This window comes from Haemorhous mexicanus, chromosome 3 (assembly GCF_027477595.1).
Source record: "Haemorhous mexicanus isolate bHaeMex1 chromosome 3, bHaeMex1.pri, whole genome shotgun sequence".
Classification (NCBI taxonomy): Eukaryota; Metazoa; Chordata; class Aves; order Passeriformes; family Fringillidae; genus Haemorhous; species Haemorhous mexicanus.
Genome location: NC_082343.1, coordinates 43,824,487 through 43,846,843, shown reverse-complemented (window position 1 = coordinate 43,846,843; position 22,357 = coordinate 43,824,487). Strand labels below are relative to the sequence as shown.

General features: G+C 37.6%; 1 protein-coding gene across 4 annotated transcripts in view; it reads left to right on the top strand.

The window, feature by feature from the left end:
* The window catches only part of GALNT2 (polypeptide N-acetylgalactosaminyltransferase 2), a 93,521-nt gene extending 71,386 nt beyond the window's left edge, over positions 1–22,135 (top strand). For all 4 annotated transcript variants that reach the window (XM_059841581.1, XM_059841580.1, XM_059841583.1 and 1 more), the window contains 9 exons: positions 25–112; positions 3,893–3,980; positions 4,515–4,618; positions 8,421–8,547; positions 11,995–12,087; positions 12,289–12,372; positions 14,141–14,267; positions 17,932–18,051; positions 19,260–22,135. In XM_059841581.1, coding sequence (XP_059697564.1) covers positions 25–112; positions 3,893–3,980; positions 4,515–4,618; positions 8,421–8,547; positions 11,995–12,087; positions 12,289–12,372; positions 14,141–14,267; positions 17,932–18,051; positions 19,260–19,415 — 987 coding nt within the window. In that variant the 3' untranslated portion in view covers positions 19,416–22,135. The remainder of the gene's footprint in view (positions 1–24; positions 113–3,892; positions 3,981–4,514; positions 4,619–8,420; positions 8,548–11,994; positions 12,088–12,288; positions 12,373–14,140; positions 14,268–17,931; positions 18,052–19,259) is intronic.
* Positions 22,136–22,357: the final 222 nt, after the last annotated feature.

Below are 22,357 nucleotides of genomic sequence, written 5' to 3'. Positions count from 1 at the left end.
ATTACTTTCTAACATTTATTTTAGGACAAGACCAGAGTTGTGTCTCCTATTATTGATGTAATTAATATGGACAACTTCCAGTACGTGGGGGCGTCAGCTGATTTAAAAGGCGGTATGTACCTGTACTGGAATACAGACTTTAAAAAACCCATCAAGAATCAAAGCTCATAATCACTGCAGTTGTGGAATGGGCAATTAACATACTGTTCTTCCCTTTCCTAGATCTAGTTTCAAGTTCCATAGGTCACTTGCTTCTTGGCTTGGATTTTAATTGGCCTTGCTGTTCTCTCCTTTAAAAGTTCATCTTTATTATGCTAATTCTTATAAGTTTATGATGCCTTTTACCAATATGAAAGACTTGCTCCAAGGTTTCTAGGGTTGTGTAACTGTGTCAGGAAAAGCTAATAGCCAGAGCATATGGTTTTCTTTTTAGATAACACAGGCTTTAATTGCTCATTAGTTTAGAAGCCCATCAACAATGCAGTGTTTATGAGGTTTTTTTTCAATATGCTGGTTTACTTAAAAAATTAAACTCTTCTGAATAAGCAGAAGGCTTTGGAATGTGTTTTAAAAAATAAATGTTTGTTAGCCATGAGCTGTAATTGTGAAAACACTAACATGTGACCAAGAAAATTTGTAGTGTTTATACCTTTGCCATTGAAAATATCCCCCTTTAAACTGAGAAGTACTACAATTTCAATATGTCTAGGTAATGTAAAGTATTGACAGCAAATAGCAAGAAGACTTTTGAAGCCCTAAATAAGAATAAATAAAAAAGTTATTCTCATCTTCTTTCTCAAAGAGGGAGAGGGCAACTACATGCTAAACTCCTTACTTATTACAGATTTTTAAAACTTTTCAGTGCTAACAAGAATCTAATATTTAAAATAGTTGTTCTCTATCCACTTACCCCCCTTTTTAAACTATTATTTGTAAATAGATCTTCCTACAAACCTGGAAACAGAACTGTCTGCATAAAAGGTGTAAAATAAGCCACAATATAAAAATTAGAGTGCTGTTCTCACAGTGTCCTATCTTTTTCTGAATGGACTTCCTGAAGTGAGGAAGAAAAAACCAGTTTGCAGTCTATTCTTTTAGATTCTAGTCTCTGACTGGTCACCTAGGTTTTGGCAGTGAACTAAAATAAAAGCAATATTTGCATAATGTTGCATATGCTATAAGTTCACGAGTGATCTGGAGGTGAGAGGTTCTATATCCTTTTAATTAATGTTTTGAAATGACACCTGTGGTGCATATATTCACAGTGTGCTAATATATAGTTCTGTTCTATTGTATGTGCCAGCATTATTAAACCTTAAGGCCCTTACCCAATCTATTCATTAAATATTAACTACAGAAATCCCTATGCCATTGTGTGGCTTTTATTGTTTGCAGGAGGAGGAGGAGAAATTCTTTTTTTGAAGCCTTCGATCAGTTGCTGCTGGGTTCATGCTGAATTCTTCCCAAGTTAAACGGGAGAGGATTTGAGAGATTGTTTCACTTACTACTGCCCTTCATGCTTTATCTTTGAATCTGTGTTACCTAATTCGTTCATTTATCTATTATTTTTTAGTACTCATTTTTTTTCTTTTGTACACGATAAGAGATTGGGTTTTTCATTTTTTTAAGGTGCATGAATCCTACGTACTTCTGATTGAGGAGTGAGAAACTGTCTTTTTTTGACCTTAATGAAGATTTTGTACGTACTAGTGTGCCAAGCTATTTGAGGGTCACTTGAAATATAAATAATATATTTGTCAGTTCCCAAAAGACAGATTGCCATGTTAGAGGCACTACAACATTTGGCACCACAGGACGCTTTCACTGAGGCAAAGTCTAAACATGGAAACCGAACTATGCTTTCAACCTTAGGTACAGTGTCTGTGTGGCTGAAGCATGGAGAGTTGAAACAGCTGGGACAGCATTTGTGCCTGGTCTGTCTTGAAAGGACTTAATCACCCAAGACAAGCAACCTAGCAAATGGTACACACTTTTTTTCTAAGTGGACAAGTCTGAAGTAATTCCCAAGTGTGGCCAAAACTAAATCCATGCATTTAATGTTACACGTTCTTTATTTGGTTGGGTTTTTTTGTTTTGATTTTGCAGGGGGGGTTTCTGAAGCTGTTTATGCCACCCTGAGAAACACCACGATAACTGGAACAAGTTATAGTTAACTGAGAGCTAATAATTTAGAGTATGCCTGTGATGCAGTTTACACTGGATAGAGTTTCATACTGGATATGCACTGTGTTTAAAAATACTCCTTTTACAGAGTTACTGATACTATCTCATTGAGTGCAGATTTTTCCCAGTCTGTGAAAATGGAGACGGAAAACCAGTTTTGAATGGGCAGAGACTTTTTATACACTTGTTCAGTTTGTGAGAGTGCTGTGTTCCAAAAGAGACCCCTTGTGTTCACTGGAGTACACAGTAACTGCCTCTCTCACTGCTGCTGCAGCAGAACAGTGTGTTTTTCAGCTTCTCCCAGATGCAAGTAATTTTGCTGGCTATCTAGGATGAAATGTGGCTTTTTAACTGCATGGAATTATTGGAACTCATTTTACTCTTCATGCTGGAGGCTTTGCAGTGCTGTGGGTTGTAGCCATTTTTTCAGTTTTGCTACTTGGAGTTTTGGAGTAGTTTGACAGTCTTTCATTTTTACAGTGCAATGTTTCATGAAATACTCAGACATGGAGAGAAGGAGCTGCCATGCATGCTGTAAAGACTGTTCAGGGTAATTTCTGTATTGTGTGTGATAAGTATCTCGTGAGTTAAAGTGAAAACTGCAGAGTTTTTAACTTCCTTCATCAGTCACTGCTATGCACCTCTACGGATGCAGAGAGGCAGTTTGTAGGGCTGTAACTGTTGTCTGTTCACATTAGCTTTTTTCTCCACTCCTCCACAAAGCAATTGCTTTATCTTTATACTGGAGAATGAAAACTATTGACATCTGTGCACCAGAACTCTGGAAATCATTCATTACATGACCTCATAGGATCTAAATGTGTTTGGCAGCAGGCAGAGTGTACAAGGCTGATTTGCTAGGTGTACTGGGAGAGGGCTATAGGTCTTGTGCAGTTTTTTAATAGATGTTCACGATTATGAGCATAACACAGCACAAAAACTGTTATGAAAGTGTTTCCTATAGGAAGTTTGTCCTATACCAGCTCTGTATCATTGCCTAAAAGAGGTCATTTATTGGCTCTGATGAAGAAAGCTGCTATAGGTGACCTATCAATCTTGTCTGTTCTAGTGATCTTTGTGCTTCTGTGCTTAACTCACGACAGGCCCAGACCAGTTTTTACTGTGTGTTCACACCTAAATATATATGCATAAGAAAAGTAAGATTTTGGTGCTCTAGTACTTGCCTCAGGTCTAAACAATGATGCATTTAAAAACACAATGTTTTTAAAGTATGAAGTTAAAAGAATGCTGACAAGATAAGTGGAACCTACTTAACTTGGTGTGACCTTCATGATGGAGAGCTCTTGCTGTTAAGAGTACCTCCAAGAGTTCTGCATAAAGCCTGTGTAAGTGTAAATATGAGATCACTGTTAAAGAGTGGAAATGCAGTTATTCAGTAGATTGTTGGGAGCATTTGTAATGGCTGGAAGATCATCATATGATCTTTTCTATTTGATATAAGGAAGCCACTTGGGTTTCCCACTGTGTGAAATACATGAAGAAAAGAGATCCAAAGTTATTTGGTGGTTGAGATTTACTCTTTTTTCTTTACCTTTCATCTGGACTTCTTATTTGTTTTCTACCCAGAATTTTGCACAAGTTTAAATTTTTCATTTTAATTACAGTTCCTGGTGTTTTTAATGAATATTGTTACTACAAGTTGAATGATGACCACAGTAATTTTAACATCCTACTTTTCTTCTTGAAGGCTTTGACTGGAATCTTGTATTCAAGTGGGATTACATGACACCAGAACAAAGAAGAGCACGACAAGGAAATCCAGTTGCTCCCATAAAGTATGTCTGTACCACCATTTCTCAAACTGATTGTAGTTTGCAATTAAAGAGAGTTAGAAATCATCTTCTTTGAGTCTGAAGGAATATTCACCATATCTTACATCAAAATTGAAATTTCATTCATGTATATGGAACAATATGAGATTCTCAGAAATAAATGATATTTAAAAAATCATTTAAAACTCACTAGTTAATTATTTACCTTTAAAGAAAAGTAGATGTCACTCTGTTTAAAGTTGGTGTGTTTTGAGGGCTAAAAATACTGCATCAGTTTTAATGGTTTTTTTGCTGGCACGAATTGCCAGCCTTAAAGTAAGTGACTTGTGTGCCAAGTGGAGATTTGGAAGCTGCCTGAGAAGGTGGTCATGGCCATAGGAATGCGTGGAAATAACGTTTGAAGCGATAGATGCAAAATAAATTCCATTCAAAAACATTGCCAGTTTTTTCAAGAAGCTATTAATCTTGATGTACAAATAATAGTTACCCTCATGTTTATGGTTTTGTGACTAATTTATGTTTTTCTTGTTTCTTTAGGACACCCATGATAGCTGGGGGATTATTTGTGATGGACAAATCCTATTTTGAAGAACTAGGGAAGTATGACATGATGATGGATGTTTGGGGTGGAGAAAACCTAGGTATGTGTATTATTTACCTTCTGATCAACCTTGAAAGAAAGCAGGTTTCATCATTGCCTTTACAGTCAAGGAGTCATGGTTTTCCTGATTTTGTGCAAAGAGGGTAAAACCAGCGTTTAAATTTCATACACTTTATTGGCAAAATCCAAAACGTGTATTTCAATGAAAGAATTATAACAAATGAAAAATGATATGCTAAATATGAGGGAATAAAAGTATAAGCTCATTGAACAGTGACTTTTTTTGTAATGGAAGTTGGTTGATAAAAAAATTGGAGGCTGTAGATAGATAATTAAATATAATAATGTTAAAATGCTGACAGTTGAAGGCATGTTTTTAAGATGTTGCTTAATTTAATCATGAAAAGTGGAATGCAGGAGAATGAATTTAATGTTCTTACATACACCTCAATAAAACAATTAACTTAGCTGACTGAAGAATTATCTGTTTCTGAACTTTGCCAGTAGTATTCTGCCTGGCATCTAAACTTAGTGAATTTTGTAGTTTTATACCCCTTCTTTAGCCCTATGAAATATTAATGGTTGAGAAGGCATTTTTTCTGTAAGTCCTTTTTTTCAGATGTTGACCTGAGTGAGATTTAGGCAAGAGGGAGGAGGGGCTGAGAGAACTTGTTCTTTAGCCATTCTCCTTTGACCTGGTGTTTAAATCTGGCATTAAGTAGGTTTTTCTGGCTATTTGCATTACAGCATTGTGCAAAGGTTTTCTCCAGTTAAGGCCAGCATACCTGTTTTAAAACAAGAAATATTTGAAAGGAACAAAATTTTGCACCTCCTCAAGAATTCCAGTTTGTCATTTAGTTTATTTTTTTGGGGTAGAGATGCATCTCAGACATTCCAAGTAGTGCATTTTAGGAAGGCTTTTAAGCATAGGAGCTTCTCTACTGCACATGCTAGCTGCAAAATCCTGAAATACCTTGAACTTGTAAAAACCCACGAGTATTTTGAGTTACTGAAATCTGCATATGCATTAAGCATATGCTTGGCCTACAAGGAAATGTCTGCTGTTTGGAGACATGGTAACCAAATGTTCCACCCTGTTGTAACGCACTGAAAAGTTGGAAGGGGTGTTCCTACAGTCCTGTCTCTGACCATCCTGTGCAGTACTCAAAGAAACCCTACGGGTATTTTGAGCAGTTACATTCCTTGTTTCTGTTGTCTTGCTTTTTTGGCTGTATATTGCTAAATTGTATTTATGTAAACACAATAATTTTTCATTTTTTAAATGTCCTGGAAAGTCATTGGATAAATTTAATGCAGCAATACTCTTTTCACTCTGAAAACCACTTTTGCCACTCGAGCACTTAAATATTTGATTAGTTACAAGAGTGTTCTTGAGCTACTGAGTTTTTTGCTGAACACTTAGCAACTACCTTTATGCTTTGATAATTGAGGCCTTAATAGCAGGAAAGGGCACAAGCAACAGCTTCTTTCTGTTGGATGCCAAGGGATGTTTATGTTGCTCCTGCTGTATTCAGTTCCTCCCCTCCAAGGGAAGAAAAAGTGGAGACTTAGGGGTGCCTGAAAAGCAGGCAGAAGGCAGCTAATGGTTTCTTCCTAGTTGTTGGACTTATTGAAGATGAGTAAAAATCACATGGCATATGATTTAATTGGCAATAAATGACACATGCACCAGATAACTGGAAATCTGTGATGTGCAGTTTAAAATTCAATGTGCACACTTGTCAGGCCTCTTTACTCTCAAGTATAGGTCTACATCAGGGGCTTGGTGTTACATGCAAATAAATGCTAAATGAACTAGCAAAATAATTCTGCACATCATATTAATTTATAAAATCTAGCATTTTCCCTTCAAGCATTTACAGAGCAGCTGTTATGAGGTTTTGTTCACATGTCACTAGCAGTTTGACAAATTTTAAGATGAGCCTGCAGTATTTTCTCTAAATTGCCCAAATTACCATGAAGATAGGTACATTCTCAGACTGCTGCTAAATGTAACTGGTAATGCATGTGTGCTGTACAAAAAGTGGATCAAGATTAGTTCAATCTCTTCTCTAACTCAGAAACTTCAGTTCTCAGTATGTTTATGATGCTTTTTGATTAGCTTAGGAGAATCAGAGTATACCAGAGAGCTGGGTGGACCTTGAGAAGGTTTGGGACTAATTTGAAAACCTAGGCTTTTCTTACTAGTTTTCCTAAAATCAGGGAATGAGTAAGACATTCCTTGTGTTCTGTATTGATGACACACTCCAATAAAAAGAACAAATCTGTTATAGAAATGTAACTTGATCTCATAAAGAATTTTTGACATGCTGCTTATTCCTTTTCATTTAAAAACTATGTCCATTGAACTTGCTCTGGGAGATGTCTTAAAGGACTTTGTGGAGTTGTTTTGAGTTTTAGTTGCTGCATATTTTTTTCTTTTTCCATGCAGGCTTTAGAAGCCATGTTGGTGCAAATAAGAATTAGTTTGCTTCTCCCTGTATTCTCGTCCTTTGCTGTGTTTCCCACTGAGCTATTTTGTGTAATATTCACTTTTTTTGAGATTCTTCACACTCTAAGGTGCTGGAAGGTATACAAAAATGAAAAATTAGTTTTTGCCTGTGGTCTTATGTGAATACTGTCAGACAATGTTGTCATTCATGTTTTTAGAGTGTGATCTGTCTATAGCTTGAGCTATGTTGACTATCTAGGTTTCATTAATATGGCCATCAAGAAGAAAGGCAGTTAACTTGCACTGTCAACAGCTGAAATCACAGCATCTCTTTACTTTTATTTTTTTCTAAATTTTTCCTGGACATGCAATGAAGATGACATATTCTCTAACTTGTGGTTGTGGGGTTTTATGTTCATTCTGGTTTTTTCATATTTAGTTTTTCAAGTAATTCTGCTAGTATTACGTCTGTGTGTGTGGAGGAGGGCTTCTGAGGGAAGAAAGCATGCCACTTAGTTTGTCATAAAAGATAGATACTGACTGCAATTTAGAGCTGCCTTTTTTTTTTTTTTAACCTATGTAAAAACACTGAATAGTTATGACGAGGCTTGAAATTAAGGCTGTCTAGTAGCAGCTGTTGCACTAAAGGGGGAATCATCAAAATTCAAATAGTCCTGCTGGAAGCAGCCTTCTTACTGCACTGACTTGGAATTAATGTGGAAAAGTTATCTCTCCAGGTGACTTCTGCCATCAGAAGTTGAAGTTGAGAAAAGTTCTAGACCTTTGTGTCATCACTAGCTGGCTCAGATCATCAGTTTGGCTTAGAGGTGTACTGTCCATAACCTTCAATTTACAAAAGTTATGTTCTTATTTGGTCTATCCTCAAGTCAGCATTGACTTGATATAATTCCTTCCACTGTTTGGGAGTGTTTGTTTATCTGCTGTAGTAACTTAACAGCTCAAATCTATTGGTTATTTTAGTTTACCTTGATTTCACTTATCTTCAGTTATTCTATTTTCAGCTGAAAATTTTTGTTATAAATTAGATCATTATTTTATTTGTTAAATGTGTCTGCTATTGTTTGCTGTTCAGATAAAGCTCATATACCTAACTCACTAGCAAATTGCAGCAGGATTTATGGATTTGGGCAACACTGGTAACTTCAGATAAGGGAAGATACACATTTTGCTTCCAAGATAGTATGTTTGTTTCTGCTGAGCTTGCAGAATCATAAATGCTTTAGATATATGCCTTTTTTTAGCCTAGAACTTATAAAAAACTGTCTTGCTTGATCTTCTCAACAACAATCACTTAAAGCCTTCTCTGTAAATATAATACAAAATAACAGTATTTTACACTGTTGGTCTTTCATTCCTGTTTTTATTTCAGAGATCTCATTCAGAGTTTGGCAATGTGGTGGGAGCCTAGAAATCATCCCATGCAGCAGAGTGGGTCATGTATTCCGCAAACAGCATCCTTACACGTTTCCCGGCGGGAGTGGTACTGTGTTTGCAAGGTGAGTGCTGAATCGCAATGGTTTGGGTTTCCTCAGGCAGTCAGCAGGTGGCAGTAATTTCCTTTTAGGGATCTCCTCCTTAGAAAAATTTGCAATATTGTCTGTCATGGTAAAATATTAATTAAAAAGAAACTAATGACTTTGAGTCAGCTATGTAGGTTGAGAGAAGAACCTGTGAGCTGAAAGAGGGGAACTTCTGGTAGACACAGACTGAGAATCTGGAAAATAAGGAAATGCTTAGCTTGGCATTTCATCAATATTGTGTGTATTTGATTTTAAAGAAGGCTTTATTTTCAAAACTGTCATAAAGCTTCATTTGTAGAAACAGTTTCATTGTTCACTAAAAGCCACAATACACTAAATTATGAATATGCTTTGCTTGCTTTTCATTAATACATGATCAGCATGTGAGATGCAAATGATTATGTAGACTGATTTCAGTATTTATGCCAGTCTGTTGGCAACTTGGTTCTCTATAATATTTGCTTTTTCTGTGCTATGTTTAAAAATGCATTTTCTATAGACCTAGGAAATTGCAGTTTTAAAGGCTTAGATTAATATGCCTGTTAATTTTCCTGTTGGTACCCATGCATAGCAGTAGCTGAAATACTAAGCTGTCTCCTCAGTTTCCCTTCTATAAAGTGCTGTGAACAGCAAGTTCATTGTGGTTTTGACTTAATATGGATAAAAGTATTGCATGAATGTACCAAGGGCATTTTGATCAAGGCTGTATCAGTTGTAGCTGAAGAATCACTGTAGGTTTTAATTTAGAGGCTTGAACTTGATGCTCAGGCAGCCAGAGAAGTACAAGTCTCAGCTAAAAATTCTGTGGGCTAAGAGCTGGAAGTAAAATTGTTTATTTACACTTGAAGGGATATGGAGCCCAAACTCTGTTTAACATGAAGCAACACAGAGTGCAGATGTACTTAAATTCATAAGAATGTTCTAAGCTGCTGATATTTTTGGACTTGTGATTCACTTTAGACTGAGGAATCTCCTTAGGGTGTAGTTCTTCCCTTCCATGCTGGTTATGCCACCAAGGTGACTTTATTGAATTTAATATCTGCTAAAATAAAGTCACTGTCCTGTTTTTTTCAGTGTAGTAGGCATTCTAGTAATTTTTTTCTTTTTTCCCATTCTTTGAGATGTATATTTTATGCTGCAGTGAAAAATGAATAATAGTACTTATGTGAAAACAAAAGCTAGCAATGAAGTGTCCTCAGTACATCATGTCTCTGTTCCAACATTTATAGTGTGCATCAGGAGGGTTGAAAGCTTTACCTTTTAAACTGTGTTATGTAAGCTTGGGATGCAACTGGTGTAGTTTAATGATGTTTTGAAATGACAGTGTCATAACAAGGAGCATGGCTAACAAAAGTGAATAAATGTATGAATATACTGCGCAATTTTCCCGCTCCTGCAGCTTTTCCATCTTTGGGGTGTTGCCAAGGTACTGCTTTTCTTGTGCTGTAAAGAGCTTTCTTGGATGTCAAACCAATATAATGGGATGCCTTAAAATCCATTTTAGCAATGAGAGGATAAGAAACCCTAGGTAGTAGGATATCCTTGTAGTACAGGTGTTATAATACACGTGTGCAGGACCATGGTGCCAAGAAACTTGGTGCATGGAATCTGTTCTGGTGGTGCAGTTGGGACGTGTTGGCTTATGCCACATTGGTCTCTTAGCTGTAGGCTGCTTGTTCTGGACTCCTGTCTTTTTAGCTGGCTAGTCAGTATGCATTGCCTTTTGGCAGCCCAAACAGGTTGGTAATTTTGGGTGAGAGACTGGGAGTCCTGTTTCATGGGAAGGGAGACCAGATCACCGTGTCCTAGCTGTGTGATGTGGGCAGGGACAGCTTGTGGCCAGCAGGATTTGTGTGACCAGTGCTGCCTTAACCCAGCATTCCAGTGAGCCTTGCAGGCCCCGGTCTGCTCCAAGCAAAGCTGCCTCTGATCTCTCAGTGCTCTGTTTCATCAACTGGCTCAACATTTGGTGCACCCCATACTGTGTTCCTCAGCACCCTGAGTTCTTTAGGGCCTTGCTATTTCAGGCAGTTCTCAGCATCTACACAGTGCCCATATTTGTGTCACTCAAAGCCTGAGCTGTTCTTCCTCCATGAGTATGGGCCAGTGGGATACAGGCAGGCATTCTGGTCTTGAAAGTGCCTTTGGGGTTGTTAAACCCTGGCAAACAAAGTAGTTCCTCTCTCACCACCAAAATCTGTTTGGCCTCTGGGCATCCAGGCTGGTTGCTGGGCAGACAGGAGGGGCTGAGTGGCTGACACTCACACAGGCCTGAGAGACTGAAGGTGAACATACATTCACATAGCTTCTAATCTGAATCTAGTAGGATTTTACCTACAAAAAATTAAATCAATCTTTGCAAGAAAAAAATCTGTCCTCAAACAAAAAATTTATTCAGGTCAGTCTTGTGAAATTTTTATTCCCCACACTGTTTTTGCTCAGCAACCTGCAAGCCTCCTCGCTTAATCCTGATTATGTTTTGTCTTTTGAATTGGAAAATCATATTAAAGTTATTGGCTTACTGAGTTGACTCCAGTTGCTTTAGGTGAACTTTCTGCCAGATGTAAAGTAAGCTTTAGAGCATGGCAGTTGCAATTGAAATAAGACTTACTTTTCAAAGCATTAAATTATGAACAGTAGAAGTAAATGAGTTTTACATGGAAGCCTGGGGAGGGGAAAAGCCATTGGACCATGTTGTAGTCCAAAAGGAAATGTAAAGACACCAATTATATAAATACAGGGATTTTAGTTAGAGATGTTTGATTAGAAGTAAAACATTTGGATTAGGATTTTTTTCACATTTATTAGAATAATCAGTCTCTCTCAAATTTTAAAACATTTCCTCTTACCTCAGCCACAGAAGACTTGTTTCATAGCCTTAAGTATTGTGACAGCTTGGGTCTTTTTGAAGCTTTGAGTGCTCTACTGGTAGGAATACAGTGAAGAGTGAAAATATCTATATCTTGCCTGTATTAGCATATTTTTTTTCAAAAATGTAAAAGACATTTTTTAAATATTGCTAGTTGTTTTTTGTTTCTAAATAGTTTGCTTTATCTGGGTGAACACTCACTGAATTTGTCTTTTGTCAACTTACTCTTATAAAAAGATCAACCAAACATCAACCTAATAAATTCCATGAAGTTTGCAGAAAGACCTAAGAGATGTGTGTTAAATCCTGGATGAAAACCTGAAGCAGCGATGAGTGTGGAAAAGATTTAAATTTCATTATAAATGCATTGATTTTAGTTATGTTACTCTAATGGTTTTCTATTACTTGGGTCTTTTATAGGGAGTCTGCTGTGTGACTTGAGGCAACTGAGTGTATAGTACTGGGAAGGGTTAAAATCAATCTGAGGAAAAATTGGATGATTTAATTCCACATAGAGAAAATATAACCCATGTGTCTCATATGATTGTCCCTAGAAATACACGCAGGGCAGCAGAAGTCTGGATGGACGAGTATAAAAATTTCTATTATGCAGCCGTGCCTTCAGCCAGGAATGTACCTTATGGCAAGTAAGTCACAAGTGCTTCTTTGCCCTATTTGTTGATTCTTCATGACATAGCACCTTCTGAGGTGAAAGCGATGCTTAATCTGGTGTTGTCTCTAACATGTATTTCTACAGTTCTACTGTTCTTGAGTTTTCTGTGTATTCCATAAAATACATGAAGACAACAGCCTGACTCTGAAAACTCCGTTTTTTTTCTCTCCTCTAGTATTCAAAGCCGAATGGAGCTCAGAAAGAGACTTAGCTGCAAACCCTTTAAGTGGTATCTTGAAAATGTTTATCCTGAATTACGGTGAGTTTGGCTGAAACAGAGTTCATATGGCATTTTATTTTTTGCCCTCCCCAGAAATCTTTGGTTTTTCTTCCTCAATCCTTGAATGTGTAGAGGATGTGTTTTACTTTATCCATGAATGCAATGCCTCATGAGATTTATTTGGTTTTTTTTATTAGTTCTGTTCCTAAAAAGTGGTTTTTCCATAGTTAGCTGCTTTTTCTACTTATGGCAACTACAGCTGCAATATTTTAGGAGGAGTGTCCAAAGGACTGAACTTACCTGAGCCTGGAGTTAGTCTCCTACCCAAGCCATTTACTCAAAAGCACATACTGTGTATCCCGTTGTCATCCCTTTAAAGCTTTTGCCTATGCCTAAGCCCATGCCTAGTTAAGTGAGGAGACTGAATCTTGTTGCAGTACAAATGATGACATTCAGCAGACAAGAGGGCCTCGTGTGTTTGGCAGACAAGGGTAGATGTCTAAGGCTCTGAGAAGCTGAGTCTCCTATTCCTTCTTGTCTCCTTTTCTCTTGTCACTGAATAATCACTGACTTCTGGGAAGGGCTGAGAAGAGGGAAGTGAGGGATGACACTGCAAACAGTTTTTGTAACATGAACATCCTAGCTAATGAGAAATCCTTGAAGAGAAATACTTCTCGAAAGGATAGAAATATTTTGGTTAAATAATCCATTAAGAAGCATGTTGGTCAGATCTGAGCCCACTAACTAGTCTGACTAGCCTGTCAACCTAATACTAGTGTAGTGGTGTAAGATATTGTGTGTATCTTGAGAATACTTAAGAATACTTGAGGTTTTTTTCCTGGGGCCACTTCATGTCAGCGGTGCTAGGTAACTGCTAGAGACATACAGGCTTGAGATGCAAAAGCGGCACCAGCTATTACAGCCCCAGTGCAACACGTGCAGAACCATGCATACTAATGAGTCTCATAACTTACTTCCTCAGTATCATGTTGGTTTTTCCTTTATTTTCTCTTAAGAGTGCCAGAGGATATTTGGTTTTGTTTAATCTGTGAGAAAAAATGTCTCTTCTGGAAAATGCGCTACCATAAGCATTACTTACACATAATATTGTCTTGTTCTGTCATCCCTCATGTGCTCATTCTGCTGGGTTGAATTACGATACTCATATTATAGTCTGGAGTTTTTAAAGGCTTTGATATGCCCTTGTTTTACTGTTCAACGTGAACTCATGGGCTCTACCCACAGCTGTACTTTGCTGAATGGACTTGCCTAGGGGTTTCCATGCTAGGGGTGTACTTCATGTGCAACCATTAGAAAATAGATACCAGAAAAACTTTGGTGTGTTTTTTTTTTCCCCAATTCCTAACCCCTTTTTTAACATTTCAGTAAAAACAGTCTGAGAAACAGGTAGTGTCCTATTTCTGCCACAAGCTATCTTGTCTGAAACGACAAATGAGCTAATTGATAACACTAAGCTTTGAGTCACTTTAAATGATAAGTCATCTTTGATTTGATTTTTGTGCCAAGTCTGTATGTTCACCCTCCTTCTCTGGTACAAGTCTTCTGGTACTGTGTGTGTGGTAAGCTTGCAAGTTTACTCATGCTTGATCAATTCATGATTAGATAATTGCCTGTCCTCAAAAGATGATTGAGATTTTCACATGATAGTCATCACTTATCCTTAACCTCTCATCTTAAAAATACTCTGAGTATTTTTATAAACAAGGAGTTAAAAAAAAAAAAATTAGAAAAACCTGCCAAACAAACCCTGAACTGAATCAAGCTTATATTTCTGGTTTTGTTTTAGGGTACCTGATCATCAAGATATAGCATTTGGGGCTTTGCAGCAGGGTACCAATTGCCTTGACACTTTGGGCCATTTTGCAGATGGTGTTGTTGGAGTTTATGAATGTCATAATGCCGGGGGAAACCAGGTCTGTATGCCATTAATTTTGCTTTCTACAGTAAGTCTTAAGAAAGAAAGTGAAGCTAAACTTTTAAATTCAAGCAGTTACTGTGTATTGGTGAAAGAAAGATTAATCCAAACCAGCATACCAGTTGTTGTTACAGATGGGCCAAAAAGCTTCTCCCTCAAATATAATTTTGCATTTTCAGGATTAGAATCTGAGCCCGGAGATTCATTCAGTGAGCACCACATTATCCCCTTCCTTAGTCACTAATAATATGTGCTTTTGCACTAGAGTCCATAGCTTCCTTCCCAGGGGTTTTGTACTTGCATAGAAAGCATTTTCCAATGAAATGGTGTGTTTGATTTTTTGGGGGCGATTTTTACTTAAGAAAATATTTGGGTTGCATTAAGCAAATGGCCTAAGATTAGCAAAATAAAAGAATGCTTTGCTGTGCTGCACTGTTAGTCATTTACTGTTTGCAATAGTGGAGTATAAAAAAAATCTGTCATAAATCCCCATTTGGCTCTTCTAGAAAACAGCGGTGCCTAAATGTTCACTCACAGTAAGGGGAGTGATTTAACAAATCCTTTCTAATCCTACTCCTAAACTAATTGTAAATGTGTCAGCTCTTTAAATGAGAGCATTAATTATGTCAAAGAATCTATTTATGCAGTTGTGACTTAGTTATCATTCATGAAATACACACAGAGGTTCTCACTGCTTTGTGTGCTGCTTTGTCACTAAATCCTTGTCAGATTAAACCTGACTTTAAATCAAATGTAATATTCATACATTTGAATATGTAATACTGTGTCAAGTACAGCTGTTAAAATAGAAGGCTGACCAATTAAAAACTACTCTTGAATGAGTGTCAGAAGTTTGCTCTAATTTAAATTAGAAGGGGAAAAACCTAAAATAAGATGAAGCCTAAAATGAAGTAATTTCCTGGAAGATGTATGATTACAAATAATTCAAATCAACATGTGAGAAATGCCTCCTTTCCCTATCATTAAAGAGACTTTATCTGTGGAGGCTTTTTCAATTACCTTTATGAAAGTACTCTCATCTTTTCAGAAATCACCGTGGGGTTTTTGGGAGAAAGGGTAGATGTGTCACAAGTGCCTTGGAGCAGAAATCTTAGAATTTTCTGCTGATGTTGTGTATTCTGTGTAGATACACAAAGTTATCTTCCTCTTTCAAACTCCCCTCCCCTGAAGCTGACCCTCTACTTCCTATGTTTGTTGTTTTTTTCTGTGGCACTGACCTTGACAAACCATTATGCACTTGCTCTGAACAAACACCTTTGCGAGGACATTCAGACAGTTAAGAGGCAGAATGGCTCACACCCAGGCTTTATGTCCAAGCAGAACTCGTATTGGGTTGAAAAGAAATGACGGCATGGGAGGAGAGGGATAGGGAACAAACCACAGTCTTTAGATCTGTACTTTGTGTTTTGCACCTTATTCTTATCAGGAGGTTTTTCGGGGAGTTAAGGGCATTACAGGCTGTGGCAATCTTCTATAACTTGAGGAGTGTACTCTGTCTTATGTTCAACACAACTTAAAATGCAAAACCTAAGTAAAAATGGGATTTCTGCCCCCTTTTTCACCTGCTCTCCCCTCCTCCAGGTTGATAGAACTCAGTGGTAGTTGTGCACCTCCAGAGGGGCTGAATCACTGCTGGTGTGCTTGACAATATGCAAATATGGTGGTTGTGATAAAGAGCTAAAGGTAAAACCAAAAGCATTTATGCTCAAGGGGAAGGTTTCAGGTTAGCTTATATACTAATTTTTTATTTCTGATTTGACACAGATTTTCTCAGATATTCTGATTTTTGCAGTAAAGCTATCCAATTTCCAGCCTGTGCCCTGAGCATATACACTGCTTACCGTTCCTCCTCTGGTGTAGTGGAACTTGTTCCATCTTACCTCCATTATAGTCACAGTTACTGACCTGTGGAGGAAAGTATCTATACACTGTGTCTTGTAACATGAGAGGCCGTCATGTAGGTGTTTCCAGCAACAGAGCTCAGAGCTTTCATGAAGCAGCTGTAGTTTGGCTTTTAAAAGTGTTAACTTCTTGCATAATTTCTGTTGTGGCTGGGGCTCATACAGCTTTTTGATGGAAGGGTAATAAAGGCAATAATTTCAAGGCTCTAACTCTGACTGCAGGGTTCTCAGATGCAAGTTTTACTACATCCCTGGTAGTATTTTCAACTGTCATTTTTCACTATAAATCTTACCAGGGAAGAGTTCAGGGCTGTTTGTAATTCCTGATAAGCTCTGAAAAGAATTTGCTTAATTCCTTTAGTTGTGGCTAAAAAAAGCGGCTATTAATATTTTATTATACATTAATGGTTCTTGTTGCCATCTTACAAACTGGACAAAACTGAGAAGGCAAGTAATTTTGCTGTCATCTGTGTTTAGCATACTGAGAATAAAAGGAGAAGTTATCAGCTTAAGAGTTTGGAAGACAAAGGGATACACAGATTTGTCCTGGTTTTACTTTGTTTTCCACAGTTGTCATCATTCTAGTACTTGCAGAATACAGTACCCATCCAGTGGCTTGGGACCTGTGTGATTGTGATTACAAGTAATCTCTTGGGTTGCAAATTCTGACAGTGTTCTGAGCATCTCTTCCCAAAGAGATTTAATAATTGTTAAATCTGCTGCTGAGTATCAAAGTAATTATACATTTCTTTTATTTCTGAAACACTGATTACATGCAAAATAACATTTAAATGTTATTTAACATACAGGCTTGGCCCTGTATGTCTAAGGTTTTGTATTATGCAACTCTAAATCCTCTTAAGTTGCTTGAGAGAAGCTAATCATGCCCTTTTAAGTAGTTTATAAGCATGATTTGGATCATTAGCCTGGCTTTAATCAAGTGGCTTCTTTCCTCAAAGGATAGTTAGACAAATGGAGACCAGTGTGGACCCTGGAGACCAAACTTGAAAGGAGAGAGGCATATGGAGAGGGTCTGAATATCAGTGCAAGATGAGGCTCTGGGTGAAAAGATGCTGAGATCAAACAGGCTGGGCAGCAGTACATACAGAACAGCTTCTCTTTGCTCTTTATTTAAGAGTTGCATATTTAAATTCCTTTAAAAGAGATTCTGTTGTACATCATGCCTTGGATGGGAGGGAACATTCTCTCTGTCCCTTTTGTGTATTGCTTTCTGGTGTTCTTTATTGTATGAAGAACTGCTGTTTCCTCAACTGTGGTCCATGTGCTTTGTTCAGTGTGTGGGCAGGGTGCCCAGTGGTGCTGCAGACCAAGCTTTTATGTATATAATTTTATATATATATTTACAAATTTAGAAATCCTTCCACACAGAAGAAAAGGAAAGGTGTGATACAAACATACACACACACATAAAAATAAATACCTAACTAAATAAGCATTTGGAGGAATATCTCCCACGAGGCCGTGTGACTGCCCGCAGCAGCTGTGTAAAGCCAGCAGAGGGAGCAAACAGCAAGCGCAGCCCTGAGCTGATGGGGGGACACCGAAGCAATTGGAATTAGTTTGAAATGGACTTTTCATCTCCTGCCCTGTGGGAAGCAATGAACTGTTCTAATGCCAGTACATAGCTATTTGCAGGATTTTAACTTGAGCTGTGTATGCAGAGGTAGCATGTGTTAACATACACAATTTTGTACATTTTTCGTTTCTTCCTTTTTGTAGGAATGGGCCTTAACAAAGGACAAGTCAGTGAAACACATGGATTTGTGCCTTACTGTTGTGGACAGAGCTCCTGGTTCACTAATAAAACTTCAGGGCTGTAGGGAAAACGACAGCAGACAGGTGAGTATGGCATGACTGCACTCTACAATCAGTGGGGTGAACAAGGATGGTGAATAAATAATGCACTGGTGATCTGTCATAGCTTCTATAGGCTCTACTTTTACTGTTGTTTGTGTGTGTGAAGCGAGGATTCATGCTGTCATAAGGGCAGAATAAGCTTTATCCCAACAGGGCCTTGTGTAAATGTTTCACCCATTGATGTGTAACAGTGTTTAACTGCCTCGTGCGCCTTCTGGAAGAGTTTGTGTATTCCACGATGTCTCAGAGAAGTTTGAATATTGTGTATGCTGTTTCTCAGAAGAATGTGGTTTGGCTTTCCTTCTTTTCAGTTGTGGCCTGCTTAGAGCAGCACTAGAAATCCTTAAATTAATTTTTATCAATGCAGCATTGTAACTTCATCTATTTCCCATGCCTGAGGAAATTCACATTTGCAGAGTCATAGCATCTTTTTGATCTAGTCATAAAACAACTCATCTCTTTCTGCTCAGTCATCAGTTCTGATCATCTGCCAGCTTCCTTGCTTCTATATCTGTTTTTGCAGACAGGTAACTGAAACACTGTTTATTGATGAAGGAAGGAATATTCTTTCCATTTTTCAGAGAAGGAAACTAAGAAGCAAGATTTTCTTGATAAGGTTTACAGGCATAATATGGTAGACATACAAGAGAAACCACCACCCCCTTCTTTTTTTTTTTTTAAATCCTGTATTTGGGATTTATTCTGTCCTTGATATCATCTTGGACAAAACTTTTGACAGCACAGATAGCTTATCTTCTGTAGAATTGAAAGGTGTCTGGCAAATTTCTGGATTTCTGTAGTTGTCTATAGTGAATGTGCTTCTTGCTTCTCTATGCTCACTATTGTAGTGGTATGTGGATGGATTTTGATTCTCATTTTTTTCTTCAGACCAAAGGTGTCACACAGGTAACAAGGGGAGACACAGTGTATTTGAGAAGTTCTGAACTAGAGGGAAATGTGTTGGTGTGTTCTGTGTCTTGCAGAGTGTTAGCAGAAAACAGCTGCTCTGGCAAGGCTTGCCAGAACTTACATACTCTTACTCAAGAATCATTTAAACTGCTCCTATTATTGCAGTTTGTACACATTTCCAGGCACAAGCCAGGGAAGCTTGTGAAGACTGCAAAGGACATGATGTAGAATTCTTCCTTTTTCCTGCTTTTCCTGGTCAATAACTGTATTTTCTCTTCCAGAAATGGGAACAAATTGAAAGCAATTCTAAACTGAGGCACGTTGGCAGCAACCTCTGTCTAGACAGCCGAAATGCCAAAAATGGTGGTCTCACCGTTGAGATCTGCAATCCTTCTTTGTCACAGCAGTGGAAATTCACACTTAATCTGCAGCAGTAGAAGGACTTACAAGCAAAGTGCTGTTTCAACTGAAAAACATTGGGCAAAGTTTTGATTGAATTACTGATGTATTTCTTAAAACTTTCCACGGAACTTATATACCTCAGTATTCCACCTTTATCTGAAAGTAGAGTGCTGAAGCAGACACCAGGGATCCAGGGGACTTGGAGCACTGCAAAGATGTCACTGAGCATTACTTCACAGGAAGAAGGAATTGTGCTGCAGACTTCAACTGTTCCTTTCTGTCTTCAGCTACTACTTGCACAGCAGATAATTAACTCTAGGAACAACTGACGTATTGTAAACAAAAGGATCTGAAGAAACATCTGTGGGGAACAGTGTGGGAGGGAGGGTGGGAAAAATTACTAGGAGAAGGTCATTTGAAAACTCCATTGGAATAGAAGTCATGGTTTGTCATTTCCAGAACCAGAAGTGTCATTTTGAAGTTTCTTTTTTTTCTCCTGTGTGTACTTGGTAATTTGAATATGAACTTTTCTATGATGGACTCTAAATATAAATATATGAAAGTATATATATTGTCAGCTCCCAATGATTTGTATCAGTTTTCATCATCCTATAATTATCAACAAAGTGATTGACATATGCATAACCAGAAATTGGATCGGAGTGCTAGGAGGGAGAAACTCGGAGGGTGCGGATTTTGTGCTGCTGGGTGTGATGTCCGTGCTAACACTGGATGCTTTGCTTTGCAAACTGGATCTTCTTCTTAACACTTCACCCTCGCTGGAGATCATGAAACTCAGGAGGAGAAAGAAAATAGCAGAGGAAGTCAATGCATCTGCCCAGATGATTGCTTGGATCGTTTATTCCAGCTTGGGAATTCATCACCCGTGCTCTGGATAACGTTAAACCTGTACTTTATATTTGTGTTGATCATTTCTGTAGTACTTTGTCTTTAAAATATTTCTTCCTTTGTTACAAAATTATATAAACTGCACAGAGCTTTTGTGCAGGTGTATTGTTTCAGCAGAGTTTTATTCTGGGCCCTAATGAGGAAAAAATTGTCTCAAACTCCCCTTTTGAGTTGTAGAAATAAGTTAGAATTGAAACACCACTGACAACAGCACAAGATCTGAATTTTAATTTGCAAGGATGAGCAGCTATGTAATATCTCTGAATTGCACTTGCTTAATTTATTGACCTACTACTGGGGAATTTTCTTCCATTTTGTTTCTTTAAATGTAGCTTTTGAATGAATTCAGGCTTGACTCTGGGAATCAGCCTGGATACCTACATAGCCTATGTGTTTTTAACCATAGAACTTGTGCATTTTGTAGCTTCAGTCCAGCTGATGTCATTTTTATAAAACAATGCTGTCAAAGGTAACCCCAACTTTGACCTGTCCTTTCTTATGTTTGCATAGACTATATACTTTTTTATTAAAAGCAAATGCTTCAATGAGCTTTTAAAATGAGAAGGAAGGTAAAAAAGTATTAATAAGTATTAATATGACAGCATTGACAACAATTAGTGCAGACATGGAATGCCAGGAAGTGGTTTTGGAAAGATGGATCTTGGGAAAATATAAGGGTTGATCACAAGGAGATGAAAAACATCTGCTGTACTGTAATATGCTGGTACAGTTCCCCTCTTTCTTTGTTCTGGAAGTAGAGTAGTTCCTGATTTTTTCTTTTCCCTTGGCTGTACCTGTGCATCAGGTGTAGAGATGGTACTCTCATGGGCAAGGTGGCTTCACTGTGCCCATAGATACCTTGCCTGTCTGAAGTTATGACCTGCAGGTACCTTTTGGATGGGGCCCTTAAATCCAGTTTTACCCATCCATCATCTTCTGACTTTTGAAATAAATAATTAATACTTTTTCTCTGCTTATCCACAATCCACTTTCTCCAAAACTTGCCTGTTTTAAAGGCCAGTGGGTAAACTATTTTCAGCTTTTAGTCTCTCCCTGTAGCCTTTTGACCTAGCTGAGAACTTGAAGAACGTATTTCATAAACATAGCAATAGATGCCTTCATCTTTTGGAAAACAAATGCTGAAATATGAGCTCAGCAGCAAACCAGTTGTTTGAGGCTTTGGAAAACAGAATTTAAAAGGAAGTTAAAAAAACCCAAGCACTCAGCCTCAACTGTGGAGGTATTTCCATTCACAGCTTTGATCTGATTGAGGGTGGTACTAACTGAAATCAGCAGCTGCAACTCTGAATGTTGACCTTCCTCTTATCTCTGAATCTGAATTGCTAGTGAAAAGAAATTTTAAAAAAATACATATTCCATTGCTTTAGTCTTTAATGACTGCAATATTCATAAAGTAGGAATATCTTTTCAGTAATTCCCCATGGATGTTGTGCATAGGGGTTTTAATATAGGAGCTGTATGCTTTTCTTTGAGAGAACAGACAAGAAGTGGTATCCTTTTGTTATGTTTACATGACAGTGTGCCAAAGTTACTTACTGTGATTTTAGGGGTTTTTAATGCTGAAGAAATTCATCTGTTTGAAAGATAAATTAAGAGCCCTTGAAGCAAATTGTGATGGAGTCTCCTGAGAACTTTTCTTACCGTCTTCAGAACAAGAATGGTGATACTGTTTATTTTGCAGATTTTCAAAACATAGTTTGGAAACAGTTTTTTTCAGTTGGTTTGAAAAGTCTGCTGTACAGAGCTTGTACTTGTTCATTTTATAGATGGAAACCATCCTTGAAAATTTGTTTAACTTAAATAAAGAAGAATGCTTTATAGATAAGTGTGTGCTGGTTAATAGAACTGAGTAAAGCCAGTAAAAGTCTGCCTGGAGCTTGTAGGTTGAAGTAGTTTTCAAACACTTCATTTCACTTGGTTGCTTCGTGAAGTTCCTGTTCTATAAGTGTGTATATGTAGGTGTATATTTGTATTTATGAAAAGAGATTTTGTTTGTGTTTAATACTATAATTTTGAGGAAATGGTCTTATTTTAGAAGCTGTATTAC